General features: G+C 42.5%; 1 protein-coding gene across 1 annotated transcript in view; it reads left to right on the top strand.

The window, feature by feature from the left end:
- LOC133370843 (IgGFc-binding protein-like) overlaps positions 1–20,654 on the top strand; it is a 67,448-nt gene that overhangs the window by 21,458 nt on the left and 25,336 nt on the right. The window contains 5 exon segments of the mRNA XM_061597720.1: positions 4,227–4,819; positions 5,263–5,833; positions 7,481–7,680; positions 10,543–10,923; positions 13,265–13,543. Coding sequence (XP_061453704.1) covers positions 4,227–4,819; positions 5,263–5,833; positions 7,481–7,680; positions 10,543–10,923; positions 13,265–13,543 — 2,024 coding nt within the window.

Raw genomic sequence — 20,654 nt, 5'->3', positions numbered from 1 at the left:
CACTTCAGGTTATGGCCCTCCAAATCCAATAGTCTTTTGTTCCTCAGTAAAATCCATTCTTTTATCCAGACCAAACAACAAGCAGCAAAATAAAGTCTCAGATTTGGTAGTCCCAATCCTCCTCTTTCTTTGGAATCTTGTAATAGTTTAAATTTAACTCTTGGTTTTTTTCCCTGCCATACAAATTTAGAAATATCTTTTTGCCATTGTTTAAAAGGTAAATCAGAGGATATTACAGGTATTGTTTGAAACAAAAACATCATTCTCGGTAATACATTCATTTTTATCACAGATATTCTACCCATTAATGACAACTGTAGTTTATCCCATCTTGACATATCTTTCTTAATCTCTGTCCATAATTTTTCATAATTATTATGAAACAACTTTGAATTTTTATTTGTCATAATAATACCTAGATATTTCAACTTTTTCTCTATTTTAAAATCTGTCTTGTCCATTAACTCTTTTTGTTCCCTTAGAGATAAATTTTTCACCAACATCTTTGTTTTTTGATTATTAATCTTAAATCCTGCTAATGGTCCAAATTCTTTTAATTTATCCATCAATACATTAATTCCTTCCAAAGGATTTTCTAATACAATCATCAAGTCATCAGCAAATGCTCTCAGTTTATATACTTCTTTTTTTATCTTTAATCCCGAAATCCTTTTATCTTGCCTTATATCTCTAAGCAGCACTTCTAAGACCAAGATAAATAAAAGGGGAGATAACGGACATCCCTGTCTTGTACCCTTTTGTATTTCACATGAATCCGTTAAGCCCCCGTTGACAATTATCTGTGCCTTCTGAGATGTATAAATCGATCTAATCCATTTAATAAAATTATCTCCAAAATCCATTTGCTCCAGGACCTTAAACATAAATTTCCAATTCAAATTATCAAACGCTTTCTCAGCATCTAAAAAGATCAAAGCTGCTTGTTTATCATTTTGTTGTTCTAAATATTCCAACACATTCAAAACATTCCTGACGTTATCACGTAGTTGTCTTTTAGGTAAAAAACCTGATTGATCTTCCTGGATAAATTGTTGCAATATTATTTTCATTCTTTCTGCCAAAATCATTGTAAATATTTTATAATCATTATTCAATAAAGATATCGGCCAATAATTTTTTGTTTTAGTTAGGTCCTGCTCCTCTTTAGGTATTAATGTTATATTAGCATTTTTCCAACTATCAGGAATCTTCCCCTCTTGCAAAATAGAATTCATTGTATACTGTAAAGGTAACAAGAGTTCCTCCTCTAAACATTTGTAGTACACTGCAGATAACCCATCCGGTCCTGGCGCCTTTCCTAGTTTAATTTTACTTATAGCTTCAGATATCTGTCTTGACGTGATAGGGCCATTAATAGCTTGTCTCTGAAAATCTGTAATTTTAGGCAAATTCTGTTTAGATATGTACTCTTCTATTTTTTCAGAGGGAATTTCCTGACACTTGTATAAAGTTGAATAATACTGATGAAAAACCTTTTGAATTTTTGTGTTATCCGTCAACATCTCATCTCCTTCTTGTATCTTTAAAATAAGATTTTTTTGTCGTTCTTTTCTTAATTTATATGCTAACCATTTCCCTGGTTTATTTGCAAATTCAAAAGTCCTTTGTTTAGCAAAATTTATTTTCCTTTCAATTTCTCTCACTGTCAGAATTGATACTTGATTCTGTAACATTTTAATTTGATTTACAATAAAAACTTTAGTTGGATTCTTTTTCAATTCTTCCCCTTTTTGTTTTATTTCATCCAAGATTAATTGCATTTTCTGTTGTTTCTTCTTTTTTAATTCAGAGTTGCATTTAATAAAATATCCCCTCATGAATGCTTTACTTGTATCCCAAACAATATTTTCATCTGTTCCTTTATGTAAATTATGTTCAAAAAACTCTTTTAATTTCTTCTTACATTCTTGTACTACTTTATCATTCTGTAATAAAGATTCATTTAGTCTCCATCTAAATCCAAGATTTTTCTTTTTAAAAGTTAATATCACAGGATTATGATCAGTTTTGTTTATTTGATGAGGTTTCTAGTGTAAGACATATAGGATGAAATTGGATCAAGGATTCTTGTTTATGCAAGTATACAGGAATGACGTATAATGGTTCCCCAGTGTTAAGTCCACATTCACTGTCATTTTCACTAAACCTCAAATCTTCTGGAAGTTTGAATATGAAAATGCTGAACACTTAACACATTTTTAGTTGAGCTATTGCATGAACATAATAAAGGCCTATCTATTTCCCATGGTGGCCGGTCACATGCCTCTAGGAAGCAGACAATAGCTTTCTCCTCCTTTTTGTTCGCCAACAACTGGAATTCAGAGGCATGATCCTGTAGCTAGGATATGACCATCATAATTAGTTGCTATTACATTGATAAATGAAAGCTTTTACCATGTTGGGGTCATTTAGATCCCCAGTGAAGTGTTTCATGCAGTGGTGTAGTGATTAAGGTGTTGGACTACGACCTAGGATACCACGGTTCAAATCCCCACACAGCCATGAAGCTCACTGGGTGACCTTGGGCCAGTCACTGCCTCTCAGCCTCAGAGGGAGGCAATGGTAAACCCCCTCTGAATTCCACTTACCATGAAAACCTATTCATAGGGTCGCCATAAGTTGGAATCAACTTGAAGGCAGTCCATTTCCATTTTCCAATTGGGGCCAAAGTGACCCCAGAGTTGTCACCTGATAAAAAGAGTATTAGCTGATCATTTGTATGTGTTTTAACTTTTTAATTGGTCCTATTTGCATACATAGATAAAACAGTGTCTCTGAGGGAAAAGTGTACTTTATTTCTTGGGGGTACATGCACCTTTATGGGGGGAAAGTACCCATTGCAGCAAATGGGAGTTCCCTCCCATGAAAATAGCAAGGGTGGGAGCCAAATTCAGACTGGGATTCAAGAAATAAGCAAAGAATAAAACAAATCCTGCACCCCATGCGAGAGTTCTCTTTAGATTCCTTTATATTTATGAAATATAAAATGTGCACTCAACGGCTAACCACAAGGTTAATACAATGTGTAGTTTGACTGTTAGAAGAGGCCTTCTTTTGTTAGAAGGAAAAGGGTAGGCTGTTTGAAGAGACTGATGACTGGCCATGGCTTTATTCCATTTGACCTGTTCCAACCACTTATATCTCTTCCATAATGGAGGAAGAGTACTCGGCCTACTTATTTGCTATAAGTGAGATATATTTCTGAGTATGGGCACGTCCATGCCATACATTTAAATATGTGGCTTCCTCCAGTGAATCCTGGGAACTGTAGTTTACCCCTCTCAGAACTATAATTCCCAGTATGCTTAACAAGCTATGGTTCCCAGGATTCCTTGGGGGAAGCTATGTGCTTTAAATATGCGTTAAAGGTATGGCATAGATGTGACCTAAACGCCATTAGGCTATTGGGCTTGGAGATTGTAATTTGAATGACTGATCACTCTTCTCAAACGATTTGCACTTTATTTGACTCCTGTGTTAAAATACCTGCTCTTTAAACATTACACTACATTATATGCATGGAAATGGTTCTACATGTAGCAGGGACAGTGAACCCATGCAACTGACCCATGCAACTGCCCTTGCTCCCAACACTGCATTTATTTATTTATTTATTTTATTTATTTCGATTTCTATACCGCCCACAGCCAAAAGGCTCTCAGGGCGGTGCACAACATAGAGTAAAATACAATAGAATTACAAAGGTCAGTAAAAAGCATACATATTAAACAGTTAAAACAACCTGGTATAAATTGAAAGCTAAAAAATAAATTAAGTTAAAATGCCTGGGAGAATGAGTGGTGGAGCATCTGCTTTTCATGAAGAAGGTCCCAGGTTCAGTCCCCAGCATATCCAGGTAGGGCTGGAAGAGACTCCTGCCTGAAATCATGAGGAGCTGCTGCCAGTCAGTGTAGGCAATACTGGGCTAGATTGACCAGTGGTATGACTCATAAGAACATAAAGAGGAGCCAATGACCTATTTAGTCCAGCATCCTGTTCTTACAGCAGCCACCCTTATGGGAAACCAAAAAACAGGTCCTGAATGAAACAGCAACCTCCCCATCGTGGCTAGTAGTCATTGATTAGTAGATAGAAGGCACATTTCTATGTTCCTATAATTAGGATGTACTGTTTTGATGAGAATGCTTAGGGTGATATTGTAATAAGCAAGACCCCCCCCCTTCCAACCCCTTCTTTCCTTGCAGGCTTTTTCTGTCCACGTAATTCCCACTATGAACTCTGTGGAAATGGCTGTCCTGACACATGCCAGAGGCTCTCCTCTTCAATAATGTGTGATGCCACATGTACTGAAGGATGTGTTTGTGATACTGGCTTTGTCCTCAGTGGGGATCAGTGCGTCCCTCAAGAAGAGTGTGGCTGTACACACCAGGGCCGATACTACAAGAAGGGAGCGGAATTTTACCCCCATACCTCCTGCCAGGAGAAGTGTCACTGCATGGACAATGGAGCTATCAGATGTCAGAAGTTCTCCTGTGGAGCACATGAGGAGTGCAGGGTGGAGAATGGCATCCTAGGCTGCCACCCTGTAGGATACGGCACAGCTATAGCAACTGGTGGCCCTCTTTATATTTCCTTCGATGGGCTAAGCTCTCGTTTCCAAGGTTCTTGCACTTATACCTTAGCCAAAGTCTGCAGCAAAGACCCGCGGCTGCAGCAGTTCTCTGTGTTGGTGGAGAATGAGAAGCTTAATGATGAATTGTTTGCTTTAGCGAAGATTGTGATCTCTGTTCTTGAACACACTATTGTCCTTGAAAGGGAAGTGAAAGGGAAGGCAATGGTATGTACGTTTCCCCTCCAAATTAAATTATTATTATTGTTATTTCAAGTGTGTAACATGCACTTCCTACCCAAAGGGAATCCTGGGCAGCTTTCAATAATAAAATTATATGAAAGTAAGTTAAAGCTGGGGTGGGGAATGTTTGGGCCCCAGATGTTGCTGAACTACAACTCCTATCATCCTTGGCCATTAGCCGTGCTTGCTGGGGCTGATGGGAATTGTAGTCCAGCAACATCAGGAGGCCCCAAAGGTTCCCCACACCTGATTCAAAGAATATTAAAATTGCTGATAAACAATTGATCACATTTCTCCATGGATTACTGGTATGAAAAATAGCATGTGCACAAGGGTATCTTTGTGTATGCTTTTGTGTGTGTGTGTGTGAGAGAGAGATCTCAGAGCTAACCCTTATAAAAATCTTTATTTTTGTTTTACTGGCACAGGTAGATGGAGAATATTACACTCTGCCAATGAATACAGCGAGTGGGAATCTCTGGATCACTCAGGAAGGGAACAATATCATTATCAAGGCAACCTTTGACATCATACTTCTTTATGACACTTCCTCTTTCGTCCATGTTTCTGTCCCCAACACCTACCAGGGGCAGATGTGTGGTCTGGGTGGCAATTTCAACGGTGATGAGAGTGATGACTTCATGATGCCTGATGGAGAATTTGCACAAAATGTGGATGAGTTTGTGGCCTCCTGGAAGGTTCCCGTGGAGGGTGCCATTTGCTCTGATGGCTGCGGTGAGAAATGCCCTACCTATGACCCAGCCCAGACTGCACCATATGAGGGTGAGAAGTCCTGTGGAATGATCACATCTGAGACAGGGCCATTCAAAGACTGTCACTCATTGGTGAGCCCGGCTGAGTATATTCACCACTGCTTGTATGACATGTTGGCCAATAACGGGGCACAAGAATCCCTCTGTCGAAGCCTTCAGTCTTTCACAGCTGCATGCCAGGTTGCTGGAGGCCAGGTTGGAGCTTGGAGAAAACTCTCCTTCTGTCGTAAGTTTTCAAAGTAGTCTTTTGTTCTCTGGTTTTCTCATGTTTTGTAAGTCACAGAACAAGCAATTTGAGCTATTGATTGAGCTATGCCAGGCTGTAATGGTGGGGTGATAGTGGAACCCATAACTGGCAGAATTTCTCCTCCAGCAATTCCTAAGTCAGCAATCTTAGGCTCTAGACCAGCCTTCCACAACCCTCTAGGTCAGCCTTTCCCAACCAGTGTGCCTCCAGATGTTGTTGGACCACAATTCCCATATTTCCTGACCATTGGCAATGCTGGCTGAGGCTGATGGGAGTTGTGGTCCAACGACATCTGGAGGCACACTGGTTGGGAAAGGCTGCTCTAGATGTTTTAGCCTACAACTCCCATCAGCATGCCTCTGAATCATTGGAGAACAAGTGTGCTATTGCCCTTGTGTCATGCTTGTAGGCTTCCCATAGGCATATGCAGTAGAGGCTGGTCCATTACAGCAAATGGGGTATTGCCCTATCAACCTCAGCTTGCCCCCAGCCCTTGCAATCTACAACCATTCCAGGGGGTGGCACTGCCTGTCTGCTTCCTCTCCTTTAATCTCACTGTTGTCCTTGCAGAACTGGGAGAGGAACAAAACTAGAATTAATTGGCTCTGCCTGTCATAGGCTCTAGCTCCACCTACTGTTTGTTTACTGTCATTTCCCTGTCTTCCACTCCACCAGTCCCAGTGGGCACCAGCCACCGCTGGACATCTGGTCAGCCACAGTGAGAAATAGGATATTGGACTAGATGGGCCTTTGGTCTGATGCAGCAAGACTTTTCTTATGTTCTGTCTTCCAGGGCTCTTCCCAATTTTTAGGCAGCCCCAGGAAGTGACTCCTGCTCTTAGTGCCTGTATTCCATTTTCATTAAATCCCCTTCTCTCACAAAAGCTAGACTATTAACATTCTGGGACACATTTGGTTCCTGAACAGCCAGAACATCTGGCTGCCTTGGAATGTTCACAATCAGTGTAGGAGGTCCTGAGCATAATAAAGGATTATTATCTGCTTGGTATGCAGAAGGAGTCTGTCATATGGCCAGGGGCAAAATGATGGCTTAAAATTACTTAATAGTCAGTGTTCATGTATGACATCCCCACTTTTTGTTAAGGTCATTACAAGTAAATGGACCAGAGTGGATAGGAAATAGCTGGAGATACCTTTGGAAGGCAAGAGCCATTTTGGTGAAGTTGACTCATCTCGCCCTCCAGCCTAAAGGGAAGGGGCACACATTAGATGAGTATATAAAAAGGAACAAAAGGGTAAGAGTGAGACATAGAGGCAGAGAGTGAGCTGTGAGCTCTGGAAAGTTAGAGACATCTTGCAGGGCTGGCCTACCACACTGGGGAACTGATGGGGGGCAGTGGAATTGCAGCTTTGTATGAATGCCTTCACCTGTGCTCAACTACTTGTACAGACCCAAATAGTATGTAAATGTCTTACGTCTTCAGTGACCTCTCCTCCAAAAGGAAGCCAAACCTGGAGAAGTGTTTTTCCTGGAATTTCTCATATGGGAAAGGGGTGTGTGTGCGCGCGCATGCATAAAAATACAATCCCGTTTTTAGGAAGGAACTTTCCTGTTATATGGAAGGGCAAAGGTCTGATCAATATTACTTTGGTTTGTCTCTTCAGCTATGTCCTGCCCAGCTAACAGCCACTATGAGACATGCACAGCATCTTGCGACTACAGCTGTGCCAGCTTTTCCGCTTGGGCGCAATGCACAAAGAACTGCTTTGAAGGCTGCCAGTGCAATGACGGCTACCTGTTTGATGGGGATGCATGCGTGCCTGTGGACAAATGTGGCTGTGTGCATAATGGTGTATACATAAAGGTAAGCTACCAGTTCATTATCCCCCAGCTGTATAGAGTGGTATTGGATGATGGTGCTAGGATGTATCTGCATGGGCAGATAGCAATGAGTTGTGAAGGTACTGCCCCAATTGCAGTGGTGGTGGGCAGGGGAAGATGTAGCTGGAGAGGAGGTGCTGACCACCAACTGGGACAAAGGCCTAGATGTTTAGTCCCTGTCCCCCATCTCAGCCCTTGCACTCCTCTGGACGTTGCTGGTGGCTTATTCGTCGTGCCCGTTGGTTTGGTGGTGCTGTTATTGAATGCCAGGTCAGCCCATGACAAGACCATGTCCATCCACAACTTAATCACAGATGAAGGTGCTGTCCTGGAGTGTATTACTGAGACCTGAATGGGTGAGCTCGGTAGACCTGATTGAACGTAGCTGTTCCCACCTGGGTACTCAATACAGCACCAGGCTAGATGGGTGGGTTGAGAAGGAGTGTGTTGCTATTATCTGTAGAAGCACCATCTCCTTTACCAGAAAACACCTTGATCTTGGGATGGTCTTAGAGGGTTTGCACCTGGTATTGGGCCAGAGAGACAGATTAGGGATGCTGGTAGTTTATCAACCACCCTGTTGTCCAGTGGCATCTCTGAAACAGCTGGCCGAAGCAGTCTCTGGCATGATGTTGGAGGACCCCAGGACAATAGTCCTGGGTGATTTCAATATCCACTCAGAGGCTGCCATTGTGCCAGCTTGGGACTTCATGCCCTTCATGACAACCTTGGGGGTGCCTCAAATGGTAATCAGTTCAACATATTTGGCAGGGTGCACCCTTGATATAGTCTATTCCTGAGTAATATGAGGGGTGGTCCAAAGGTAGGAGGGCTGCAGTCTATTGTCATGGTTGGAGCATAATCTGGTGAAGTTTGGATTGCACCCTCTGTAAGGGTGGTGGGCCCATTCGGATGGCCTGCCCTCAGAGACTGATGGAATCTGCTGTGTTCCTGAATGCTCTGGGGGATCTTTCAGTGGAGAAAGCTGACAATCGTGTTGAAGCCATGGTCTCACTATGAAATGGCAAGATGAAATGGCTGGTTGACACAATTGCTCCCAAGCGTCTTTTTCACTGATGTGGAGCTTAAGTGATTCCTTGATATTCTGGGGAGCTTTGGGCTATGAAACAAGCCAGATGAAAACTAGAGCACAAGTGGTGGAAGTCCTGCTCTGAAGCTGACTGAACTCTGGTTAGGGCACATAATCATGCCTACTCCGTGGCAATGTGGGCTGCGAAGAAGGTTTGTGTATTGCATCCTCTAGTAGCCGGCAGGGGACTTATTTCAGCCAGTCTGGAAGTTACTGACTCCCACTGTGGGGGAGGGACCTCTGGAGCATTCAAGAACCCACCGTGACCAACTGACTACACATTTTGAGTTTGAAGTCACTCAGTTTTGGAGTGACCTTGACTCTGCAGTTGTGGCAGTTCCTGATGAAGTATCCAGTGCCAAAGTCGGGGTTGTGCTGTGAGATCGCTTTTGGCTTATGCAGTCAGCTGATGTCAACAAGATGCTGGGGGCTATATGCCTGACCACATGCCCTCTTGACCCCGTCCCTCATGGCTTATTCAATCTAGCAGAGGGGGGTTGACTGGGTGGGTCCAGAGTGTGGCTAATGCTTCATTGCACCTTTTATTAGCTGTGATTCATACGACAGCTACACACGTTTCTGGACAGGGAGAGCTTGACCGCAGCAATTCAGGCACTGGTGACTTCAAGGTTGGATTACTGAGGTCTACTTTGTGGGGCTCCCCTTGCACTTGATCCAGAAACTACAGTTAGTGCAGAATGTTGCAGCATGGCTGCTAACAAGAGTGAGGCCCTGTTAGCATATTGCACTTCTGCTCAGAGATCTGCATTGGTTGTCGGTTGCTACTGGACCAAGTTCAAGGTGCATTAGTATATAAAGCCCTTAACAGCTCGGGACCAGTCTATTTGTAGGATCACCTTACCCCATATATGACTACTCTATCTTTTTGATCTGTGGAACTGGCACTGTTACAGGTGCCACATAACATTTGTTCCATAGTTGTAAGGAATCAATCTTTTAGTGGGATAGCATCAGGGATGGGATCTGCTGGCGACTGCTGCTTCAAAAGCATTCCATTGAACTCGCAGGCAGTATTGATTTGAGGTTTTTTTGTCCCCTATCTGCTTTTACCGGTCTGATTTCTTCCCTTCTCCAAAATATTGAGATTAATATTAATATTTTCTTTCAAAATATTGATATTGTCTTTCACACTGTCAGTATTTTGAAAGGAAATACCGATAAATGAAAGAAAATGTCGATAATTTGAAAGAAAATATTGATAAAGGAAAGGAAAGCAGTTTTGCCACTGCCGCTGCCTCCTCTGTGACTGAGGCTGGTCACTTTTCACATGAGCAGAGACTGGCTGTTTTCCTTTTGGAAAGGAAAGAAGAAAAGCAGCTGTCAGTGCCCCCCCTCCCTTGGCAAACCCTGAATCCTTAACATGGGTGAGACTTGCTTCCTTCCACTTGGAGCTTGGATTATTTGAGCAGATGGGGGGTGGCAGAGAGAGAGAAATCTGTACTGCTGTGCTGTGAGTAAAATCAATAAAAGAACAATATATTTGAAGGGGGGATCCGGTGTATTGACATCAAGCAGGTGCTTTCGGTGCACTCTTTGAAGTGCCTGCTTAAAACATTTTATCTTTTATTGATAACTTTAATGTTTTGTTTAATTTTTTGTAACCCGCTTTGAGGTTTTATTACAATCAAGCAGTGCATAAATCTTGCTAAATAAAAATAAAAAGGCAGCATTTGAATGTTCAGTTTCTTTTCTAGCTCTTACAGCTATGCCCTTTTGTCTTGGATTTCCTTACAGACCGGAGAAAACATCTTCTCAAGCAACTGCACAGCAAAATGCACTTGTAATCCCTTTGGTCGAATCACTTGTGAGAAAACTAGCTGCCAAGGGGAAGATCTCTGTGCACTGAGAAATGGTGTGCGTGGCTGTGAGCCCACGGAAGGCCAGTGCAAACTCACCCCAAAAGCCCAGCTCACTTCCTTTGATGGTGCCTCAGTGAAGTATTTCTGCGGTGGGGTTTATGACGTGGCTACAGTTTGTGATGAAAGCGCCCCCTACTGGTTTAGGGTGTCAGTCAGCATTGAAAAGGACAGTGATGACGGTTTGGTTGCTGTGAAGGCAGTCTATTTTTTCTTCCAGGATGCATCCATCACTGTTAAAAGGAACAACAGGATATGGGTAAGAGAAGGACAACAGCATGTTCAGATCTGAGATCTATCAGTAAAAATCAGCCAGCATCCTTTTAAGGCTTTTTTTTTTTTAACACACCCATGCTCAAGTTGCTTCAACCTCTTATTTGTTTGCATGATCCAGGAAAGAATGATAAGCTGCTGCAAAATGAACATGAAGGAGAAATTCTCAATAGAACTAGAAACTCTTGATAAATCTCTCCTTGTTTTTAAAAGGAGCATATGATTGTTAAACTTTCATTTATTTACTTTTGAAAATGCAACTAGTTATAAAATTTAAAATTGTATGGAGTAGAGGGCCATATCAACAATAGTTTGATGATCTCAGGAATACAGTGTATGTGTGGGGAAAATGTTTTGAATTTGCATTTTAGGACACAGTGTTTTCCAGATGGACCTGAGCTAGTAAGTCAGCAGTGGAGGAATCTGCAACTTTCCAGATGTTGTTGGACTCCAACTCCCATCAGCCTCACCAAGCAAGGCCAATGGTTAGGAATGATGGGAGTTGCACTCTACAATATCTGGAGGGCCACAGGTTCCCCACCTCGCTGCTAAACTATGATTTTGTTGTTTTATGAGCATGGGTCTCTTGTGAGCCTGAGCTAAGCCTTGGACTTGGCTGTTTCCCCCTCCCTCTCCTGCATGGCCAGGAAGAGGAATAAACCATGATTCGGTTCTATGTCTCACAGTTCCTGGCCTGACATTGTGTACTAATCAGGGATCCTTTTTTTTAAAAAAAACAACTACACTCCAGTCGATTGCACAACAAGCCATCAATGCATTATGAAGCTGGCTGGTTTAATAAGCCATGATTCCTGGTAATGAAAACTGCAACTGAACACTGGTTTATTCCTTTTCCTGGCTGCACAGGGTGGGTGGGTGGAGAGGGGAGCACTTGAACATGAGGATTCATCAACATCATCATACTTTATTGTACTAGCCAAAGTCCATGACAAATACATCAAAATAAACAAAAGTACAGAGAGTAATATTTTGAACATTATAGAGTAATACAGGTAAACTACCATAGGCAAACCCAGCTTCAGCTTAAAACTCTCCAAGAGAGTTTGTGGCAATTTTGTCTAGTTCTCTTTCCCTAATCTGTTTTGCTGAGAGAGCCACATTATGTGTCGCATAGCCATTGCTGTCACTCAAAAGAAAATGAACTGTTTCTTCAAGGGCATTCCTACATCGTAAGTTAGCAAGGGTTTCAAGAATGTCTTCTTTGGGTCCCTATACAGAAGGCAGATTACCATGTAATGTATAATGTCTTCCACTTGATGTTGGCCATAGATACATAATCTACATTCATATGGCACCTTGTTATGACGTCTATCCAGGACTGCAGTTGGCATAACTTGAAATCGCAACTCAATAAAAGCATTTCTTAGGGAAAGAGGCCTCAGTTTAGACAAATAACTGGATCTACAATGTTCTGTTTTCAAAAGAGGAAACCACAGAGAAAATGTAGAGCTCTTAATTAATTGCAGATTCTACCTACAACCTATTCAAAATAGCCAGTCCCTTAATATGAGGATTCAAGGTCTGAGCTCATACTACTAAACTATGGTTTAGCATTACATGTGAACTGCCCTAGTGTGTGAAGGGTCTGCTTGTTTACACAAAGACTATTGATTCAGCATAAGAATTGAATCCTCAATCACTGAAAAATCCTCAGATTTTTTTTAAAAAGTATTTCTTTTTCACTATAACGAAGTATTATGCTTGCTTGCCAGTCAAGTGCAAGTGTATGGACTGACAGGTCACCAGCAGATTCTGTGCATCATAGTCAACCTGTGAAGCAGCAGAAGGATCTTGACACCATTTGCATTTGCTCATTTGATCTGTAGTGAAGTGAATTAATGGGAAAAGTTCAAAATCAGGTAAGACTTTGGGTTCTGTGCAGCTATGTTCTACTCTGAATACACTCACTGAAATTAATGGACCTAAGTTAGACATGTTCATTAATTTCAGTGGGTCTCCTTTGAGGAGGGCTACTATTGGCTACAAATCCTTTGTTCTCAGAGGTATTCATCTTTACTTTCCAAGACCAATTTCTGTGGGGATTCAAAGTTTATTTAATTTTACTAATTTAATGTTTAGTGATATAGAGTCTGCCGCTTCAGTTTATTCATAATAGGTTCCAGTGCTTTCTTCACTTTCAGATGCTTAGGCAGCTTTGACAGCCATACAATAGCATGCAGTTTTTTTGTTTTGACATGGTTATGAAGTCTAAATTAGCCGGTGTGGATTCTGGATCTCAGGTTCCTGCTCGCTTCTCAGCCTTCACTCAGCACCACATCTCATGTCCAATTCTTTATGTGTTCCAGGTAAATGGGCGTTCTGTAAGGCTGCCGTACAAGATCTCCAGAGCCCTGTCTGTGAACAAAGTTCAGGATGGGATTGTGATTGACCAGATCTCTCAAGTGCAAGTTCACTTTCGTTCTGACGGGGAGGTGACAGTGAGAGTCAGGAAGACCCTTGCAGGGAAGCTGTGTGCCCCATGTGGAAACTTCGATGGGGACAGCTCTGATGACCTAAAGCTGCCCAGCGGGGAGATTGAGACGAATATTCCTGAGGTCCTACATGCCTGGGAGGCCAAAGACCTCTAACATGAGTAAGATTACTATTATTATTATTTTGCATGCCGCTTAATGCCAAGATGGCTTCTAAGAGATTTGCAAAATATAAAACCAATTGCGTAACATTGTTAAAAACAGAATAATTAAACAATACACCATAATTAAAATGCACAATAAAACAATTGCATGAAATATAAATGTTCATGATTAAAATATGCAGTAAAACAATCCCATTAAAACAGCACAGTAATTAAAACAGGAGACTCAGGTCAAGAGATCAAGGGGATGCCTGTTTAAACAGGCATGTCTCCAAAAGCCGGCAGAATGGCCCAGCAGTTCGGGCCTCTCATTTCAGCAGGGAGTGCATTCCACAACACCGACGCCACCAGTGTAAAAGCCTGCCTCTGTGTCATCACAAACTGATAATTATCAGGCTGTGCTAAGACTAACCAGGTTCTGTTTCTTGATCTTAATGCTCTTCCTGGACAATGGAGGGGAAGTCGGCCTTTCAGGTAACCTGGTCCAGAGTTGTTCAGGGCTTTATAAGTAACATGGTTTGATGGCTAATAGGCAGTCAGTGCAGAAGCCTTAACACTGGCATGATATGTGCTCAGTAAAGGGCACCACTCACTACCTCTGGCAGCCTCTGGACCAGCCATAAGGGAGATTCTACTTTATAGACAGTTGCTCTTTTTAACAAAGAGACGTAAGAACTGCAGATTAATTCATTTTAGCAATTTGGTGTGACACTGAACTTTAGCTGAGGGCAAATATACATGTGATAATATTTATGCATTATATAAAGTGTGCTTATGTTGGCCATTTTTGTTTTGAAGAAAAAGCAGGAGTAGCATCCTGATTAAGGATGTGTCCTTGATCTGAATCAGACTATCACACCAGTTTCTCACCTAAAAAAATCATTAGGGCAGTGTTCTTCAGCATTGGGTCCCCAGATGTTGGACTACAACTCCCATCAGCCCCAGCTAGCTTAGCCAATGGCCAAGGATTATGGGAGCTGTAGTGCAACAACATCTGGAGACCCAAGGTTGAAGAACAGTGTGTTGGGGCCCCTAACAGCTGTTATCACCTTAACAAACTACAGTTCCAAGGAGTTTTTTGGGGAAGCCAATTCATGACTATTTACAATGGTATAAGAGTTCTTTAAGAGTATGGTGTGGACGTGACCTATGATTATATGGTTTTACAAATGGTCATACTCCCCCCATAATGCATTGGAGGAGGATGTTTTATAGCCCACGCCTAGTCATGTTTGTTCAGAATGATTCCAGCAGACTAACTTCAAAGTGTTTAGATTCCATGTTTAGATTTGCAGAGTTTGCACATTACTGTAACCTGGAATCTCTGGTTTATCACGGTCTATTTCAATAAGAGTGTGTGCTGGTGTAGACTGTCTGATCACTCCCTGATGTGAATGTTTTTAGTGTTTTCTTTGACGCCCTGGGCTCCTTCTGGGAGGAAGAGCAGGATATAAATTTAATAAATAAATAAATAACAAGCCAGGAAACTTTGGCTTTCTGTTAACATCCAGATCAATGATTGTGGTTTGTTGCTCCCACAGTTGGTAAGCCAACAACAAGCCATGGTTTATGGCTGGCTAGTGGTTGTGGCTTATTAGAGAACAATGAATCATGTTCCCTTGTTTAGATGTAATCGGAAGCTGAGTGTTCCTGGTTGGTTTATCCTGCTCAACCAAGAGAGCAGAGCTGGAGCAACTGGCCACCAGCCCGTTGCTTATTCACAATATACCTTGATGTGAAAATGATCATTGTGTTCTTGGTACAGGCAGTGTAAGTCAGTGTATAGGATCAAGCTGTAAACCTTTTTTTCATCTTCCTTTCTTGGTGATCTCCAGAATCGCTGCAGCCTTCAGTGATTCCATCCTCGCTTCCCACCCTCCTCTCTGCACTGGACATACCTCCCAGTGCAAACACACAAAAGATTGTCCTGAAGCAGAGTGTTCAGCATTACCAGCTGTAGGCCACAGAAATGGGGATAATTCACAGGAAATCAGAATTATTTATATGTTCTGTTTTGAAATTGTGTTCAGGTAGGAAAGTATTAATGGAGTGTTAGTAGGTGCAAATGAACTATGGCTGACACATGGGAGGGGGTGTGTGAGTGAGAATTCCAAGGGAAGTTTTAAAGAGAAAAACCGTTGGGTTTTGACAGATGGAGATAGGATTAGGGATCAAGAAGAGAACATCTGGTTAGAAGAGCTGGGGTTTGGGGGGAGGTTTTTATTGGGGTTAGTGGGGTAGGATAGGTAGGTAGGATAGGGACAATAACAACTTATTCATTTATTATCACATTTAACATCTTGTATATAATAAAGTCTGTTTGATTCAAAATCCCACATGTCAGCTTGGTCAAGAGTGCTACCAAACTAAGGCCCTATTCTGTAACTATACCAATTTTACAGACAGATGACACCTGTGGTCACCTTTAGAGGAGAAATGGTGGTGGGGCTGAAGCGTGTGGTTCAGAAAGCATATCTGACCCAGGCTCAGGCAGTCTTCCTGGGCATTTCCTGATCCAGGCATTTGGGAATCAGGAGGTGGTGATCCCAAAGATGTCACAGGGGGATATAAATCAATAATCACATCCTTACTCTATTTTCTCTTTCAGGCTGGCCACTGCCATACAGAAAAGAGGACGATGAATGCCTCTGCAAACCAAAGAGAAAATATCAGAAGTCATAAAGTTCTCAAATGGTGAAGTGACCAGCCATCTAGTGGAAATGATAATTTTGTCTCAAGAGTGCATCATTTTTGAAACATATTCTGGTGCATCAAGGGCAGCAGCTTATATCTGGATGTAATGAAGGACAAAAGTAACCTTCAACAACAGACCAGAAACAAAAGAGTCTGAAGCCATAAGTGGTGGTAGTGTAGATATCTGGGAAAAAAAGGAAATGGACTGCCTTCAAGTCGATCCCGACTCATGGCGACCCTATGAATAGGGTTGTCATGGTAAGTGGTATTCAGAGGGGGTTTACCATTGCCTTCCTCTGAGGCTGAGAGGCAGTGACTGGCCCAAGGTCACCCAGTGAGCTTAATGGCTATGTGGGGATTTGAACCCTGGTCTCCTTGGTCGAAGTCTAACACCTTAACCAATGAGAAGGCTCTTAATATTTCATGTTATCCTAAGGCCCTAATGACCTTCAGTTACCGTCTTTTGATTTTCTACAAAAGTGATCCACCACTGCACTTTGCTCACTAAGTAATAACCACTGCTTGCAAACAGGAGCTGTAACTCTATTAAAGAAATTTGCATTGATAAGTCATGAGTCTTTATCAATTTACCTGATAAATATTAATTCGTTGAATTGATTATCTGCATACATTTGCATATGAATAATAACTCAGAATTTTAAAAAGTGTTTTGGTTTTAGATGATGCATGGACATCAGAAGAGGCATTCCCTCCCATCTGAGAGAGGCAGGCAGGCTTCTATGAACACGAAGCCTGCCACCCATGAATTGGTTAAGATTTAGATTAAAAATAATTAACTTTTTTTTTAAAAAGTGGTTTAAATGGAGGCATCTTCTTAACCCAACAAAAATGTCAAAATCACCGGCTCTACAATCAGTTGCAGGATTCGCAACAGCTGGGAGGTGGGGACAAGGCTAGATAGACAGCAGTGACAAATGGCTGGAAAGTGGAAACAGCAGGATGAACCTAAACTGTTGCAAGAAAGTATGGTCTGTGTAGCATAGTGCAGATGGGAGGTGGTGGGAGCATGAAGTGTTGTGGCGAGCCCAAATCTTTCAGTTGTTTTCAGTGCTAGTTCTGCTCAGAGTAGACCCATTGAAATTAATGGACATGACTAACTTAATCCTCATTAATTTCAATGGGTCTATACTGAGTAGAACATAGTTGGACACAACCCAGAAATCCCCTCCCCACCAAAACTGCTATTTGTTCCACGGGCGTAATCACATAGGCATGTATGTGCAAGCAGCTGGGATGGTTGAGGGGGACGATTCAGACAAGGGAAATGACATGGTGAGAAAGGATTAACCTCCATATTCTTGTCCCATGACCCCAATCTGATTTACACCTCCCTTCCCTCCCGTGGTTGCGTGTACCATTTAAAGAAACAACGTGAGCTCCAGTTAAGGGTGTCCTAACATTACACAGAGCTTGTCCCTTGGAGATAATCTCCCAGAACCAGGAAAAATCTGTGTATGGAAGCATGTGCATAACTGTGAGCATAAATTGGATGCACATTCACGTCGGCAAGTGTCTTTATCTGTATTGCATTCTTTTCACCAGGATATGCGTTTGCGTGTACAGTTCTCGCCAATCAAAGTGGATGGGCATCAACATCTAAATGTGCAACACTTTCCCCATACACAATCCACTGCATAAATACTTTCACACATTTCTTGCCTTGTTAAGGCTACATAGCTTCTTTCCGTTATCCAGGAAATGGACACAGAAGAGTAGCACTGTGAAGGCTTTTTATTTATGTACTGGAAATATTTCAGCAATACTTCTAAGGCAGTTGATAAAAATGAGATAAAACGTCTTCATGTGTTAAAATGAAAACTATGGTTCCAAAGATTCCCATGCCTGCTGCAGGCACTTGATTATCTTCATTTTTTTCCTGGAAACCATACGGAGGAGAATTAAACCTTGAAAATTCAGGGCAAACTTGAAATATGATAACCCCTTGTCATCAACTCACAACCTACAGACCATAGTCAGGACATCCGTGGTCCTTTAATCAGCAATGCAGGCCATGCTCAGGTAGCCCAGGGTATGGTTTGATGGCACCCAAGGCTACTACCTTGCTAAACCTAAGCAGGTCTGGGTCTGGCCAGTGCCTGGTTGGGTGACTGTCTGGGAACCACATGTATGCCATCTTGGGTTCCATGATGAAAGGAAGGTTGGATATAGAATAAAAAATTCAATCTGCCAACATAGGAATCTGCTTTATAGTGAGTCAGACCATTGGTCCATATAGCTCAGTATTGTCTACACTGGCTGGCAGTGGCCCTCCAGGAATCTAGACTGGGTTCTCGCCCATCCCTTCTTGGAGATGCCGGGGATTGGATCTAGGACCCTCTGCAGGCAAGGCAGATGCTGCACCACTGAGCTATGGCCCTTTCCTTGACCATACACAGAATGATAGGTGGTGTCTCTAGGTACATTGGACCCACTTTGCTGCTAGTTTTGCTGCTGGGCTTAGGTACGGTTTAGCTTTCTCTTGGGATCTGTCATGCATTTGGCCTCAGTCCTCCTCTGGCTCACTCAGAAGGAGAGGAGGCATTGCCTGGCTTGAGCCATCATCATCTCCCACTCCAGAACCTTCCAGGCTAGATGATGTGGCTTTACCTGACTCCTCAGATCCAGAAGGAACCTCCCCCCACTCCAGTCAATGCATTTCTCAATGCTCCCGTGTTGAGCCAGTGGCTGTAGAATCAGGCAATGGCCCTCCAAAAAGCACACCTCGGAGGAGGCAGAGGTAACAGCACATCCAGACTAGCCAAGCTTCGTAAGGCCTCGGCACGCTGCTCCAGGCAGCAGCTTTTCATGGGTGAGCTCCAGAGTTTTGACAGGCTGTGCTTTGCCTTGCCTGTTGTGATCCTGCATAGGATGACTTGACTTTGCTCTTCTGGAATTGACCCTGCCCTTGTGACAGATGCCACTGATTTAGCTGAGGCTCCCCTGGGAGCCTTGAGCTGAGCGAGGATAGGACATAACCCAGAGAGCAGGCGATTTGCTCCATTTGCTCAATGGAGCTGTGACCCTGTGTTTTGCTAACAGCATCCTTTTTCGCAGGGAAATGTCAAAGGCTGTTTTGCAATATGGTGCTTAGCTGTTTAAAGAGAAAAACTAAAATGACCCATTGAACTCTTCCCTCCTATTGAGCTTTCTGGATCCTGACCAATGAGAGGAGAACTGGGAAGCCAGTTTCGCTTTCTATTTTTGGATTAAAAAGAAAATTTCCAGAAGTCAAACTCTTCTTCTCTGGAACTTGGTGATAAATCTGCCTGCCAGTAGGATCCACAACATGTTAGGTTCTTATCCAAAAAAAACAAGCAAGGCCAAGGACACTTCAGCTGCCTGCCCTTTCACTGATATCACTGCACAAATAGGGGGGGAAGCTTGCTCTGTACTTGCCAGGTTCTTTGTTGATGACAAGCACAATAATGCTTACACAATACATCTGCAGAATAAATGGGTGTTTTTGACAACTTGGGGGATCCAAGGCAGAATCGGAATGTGAATTGGCGCACTGCTCACTGTGACCACATTGCTAAGGAAAAGGGCTTTGCATGTACTCAGAGGAATGCTCCCAAAAGGTTGCATGGGCAGAAATAGCAATAGGAAGATAGAAAGCTGCCTTATACCAAGTCAAACCATTGGTCCATCTAGCTCAGGATTGTCTGCACTGAGTGGCAGTGACTCCCCTCAGACAGGGAATATTTCCCAGCTCTACCTGGAGATGCCTTGGGATTGAACCTGGGACCTTCTGCATGCAAAGCAGATGCTCCACCACTGAGCTACAGCCCTTCCCTTCATAGGCTAAAACAAGCACAATAAAGATGTAAACAAATGGTGGCAGACCCATTTGTTTATAGCCAGGTTATACCTCCATCATATACAAAGGAAGAGAGGTGTGTGTGTGAGAGAGTGTGTGTGAGAGAGAGTGAGAGAGAGCGAGAGAGAGCGAGAGAGAGCAAAAAGAGCAAAAGAAATACGTAGGCGGGATGTCAAACTTGCAGCTACTTTTCCAGTAGCCTGGTTCACACAACCCAATAAACCAAACTATGGCTATCTAAGACCACACAAATATGTAGGCTCCTGGACAGGAATTTCTAGCACTTTGTTCCTTCCTAACATCAGCCTGACATCAATCCCTGGGAAAATTCTGGAGCAGATTATAAGGCTGTCAGTCTGTAAGCACCTTGAAAACAGTGCAATGGTTACTAGAAGCCACAAGAATTTGTCAAGAACAAATCCTGCCAGACTAATCTTATCTCATTTTTTGATTGGGTAACCTCCCCGGTAGACTGTGGGAATGCTGTAGACATAATATATCTCAACTTTAGCAAAGTCTTTGACAAAGTGCCCCATGATATTCTGATTAGCAAGCTAGCTAAATGTGG

Source organism: Rhineura floridana, chromosome 15 (assembly GCF_030035675.1).
Source record: "Rhineura floridana isolate rRhiFlo1 chromosome 15, rRhiFlo1.hap2, whole genome shotgun sequence".
In the NCBI taxonomy this organism is placed as follows: Eukaryota; Metazoa; Chordata; class Lepidosauria; order Squamata; family Rhineuridae; genus Rhineura; species Rhineura floridana.
Note: the sequence above shows the minus strand (reverse complement) of the source record. Positions and strands in the feature narration are given on the sequence as shown.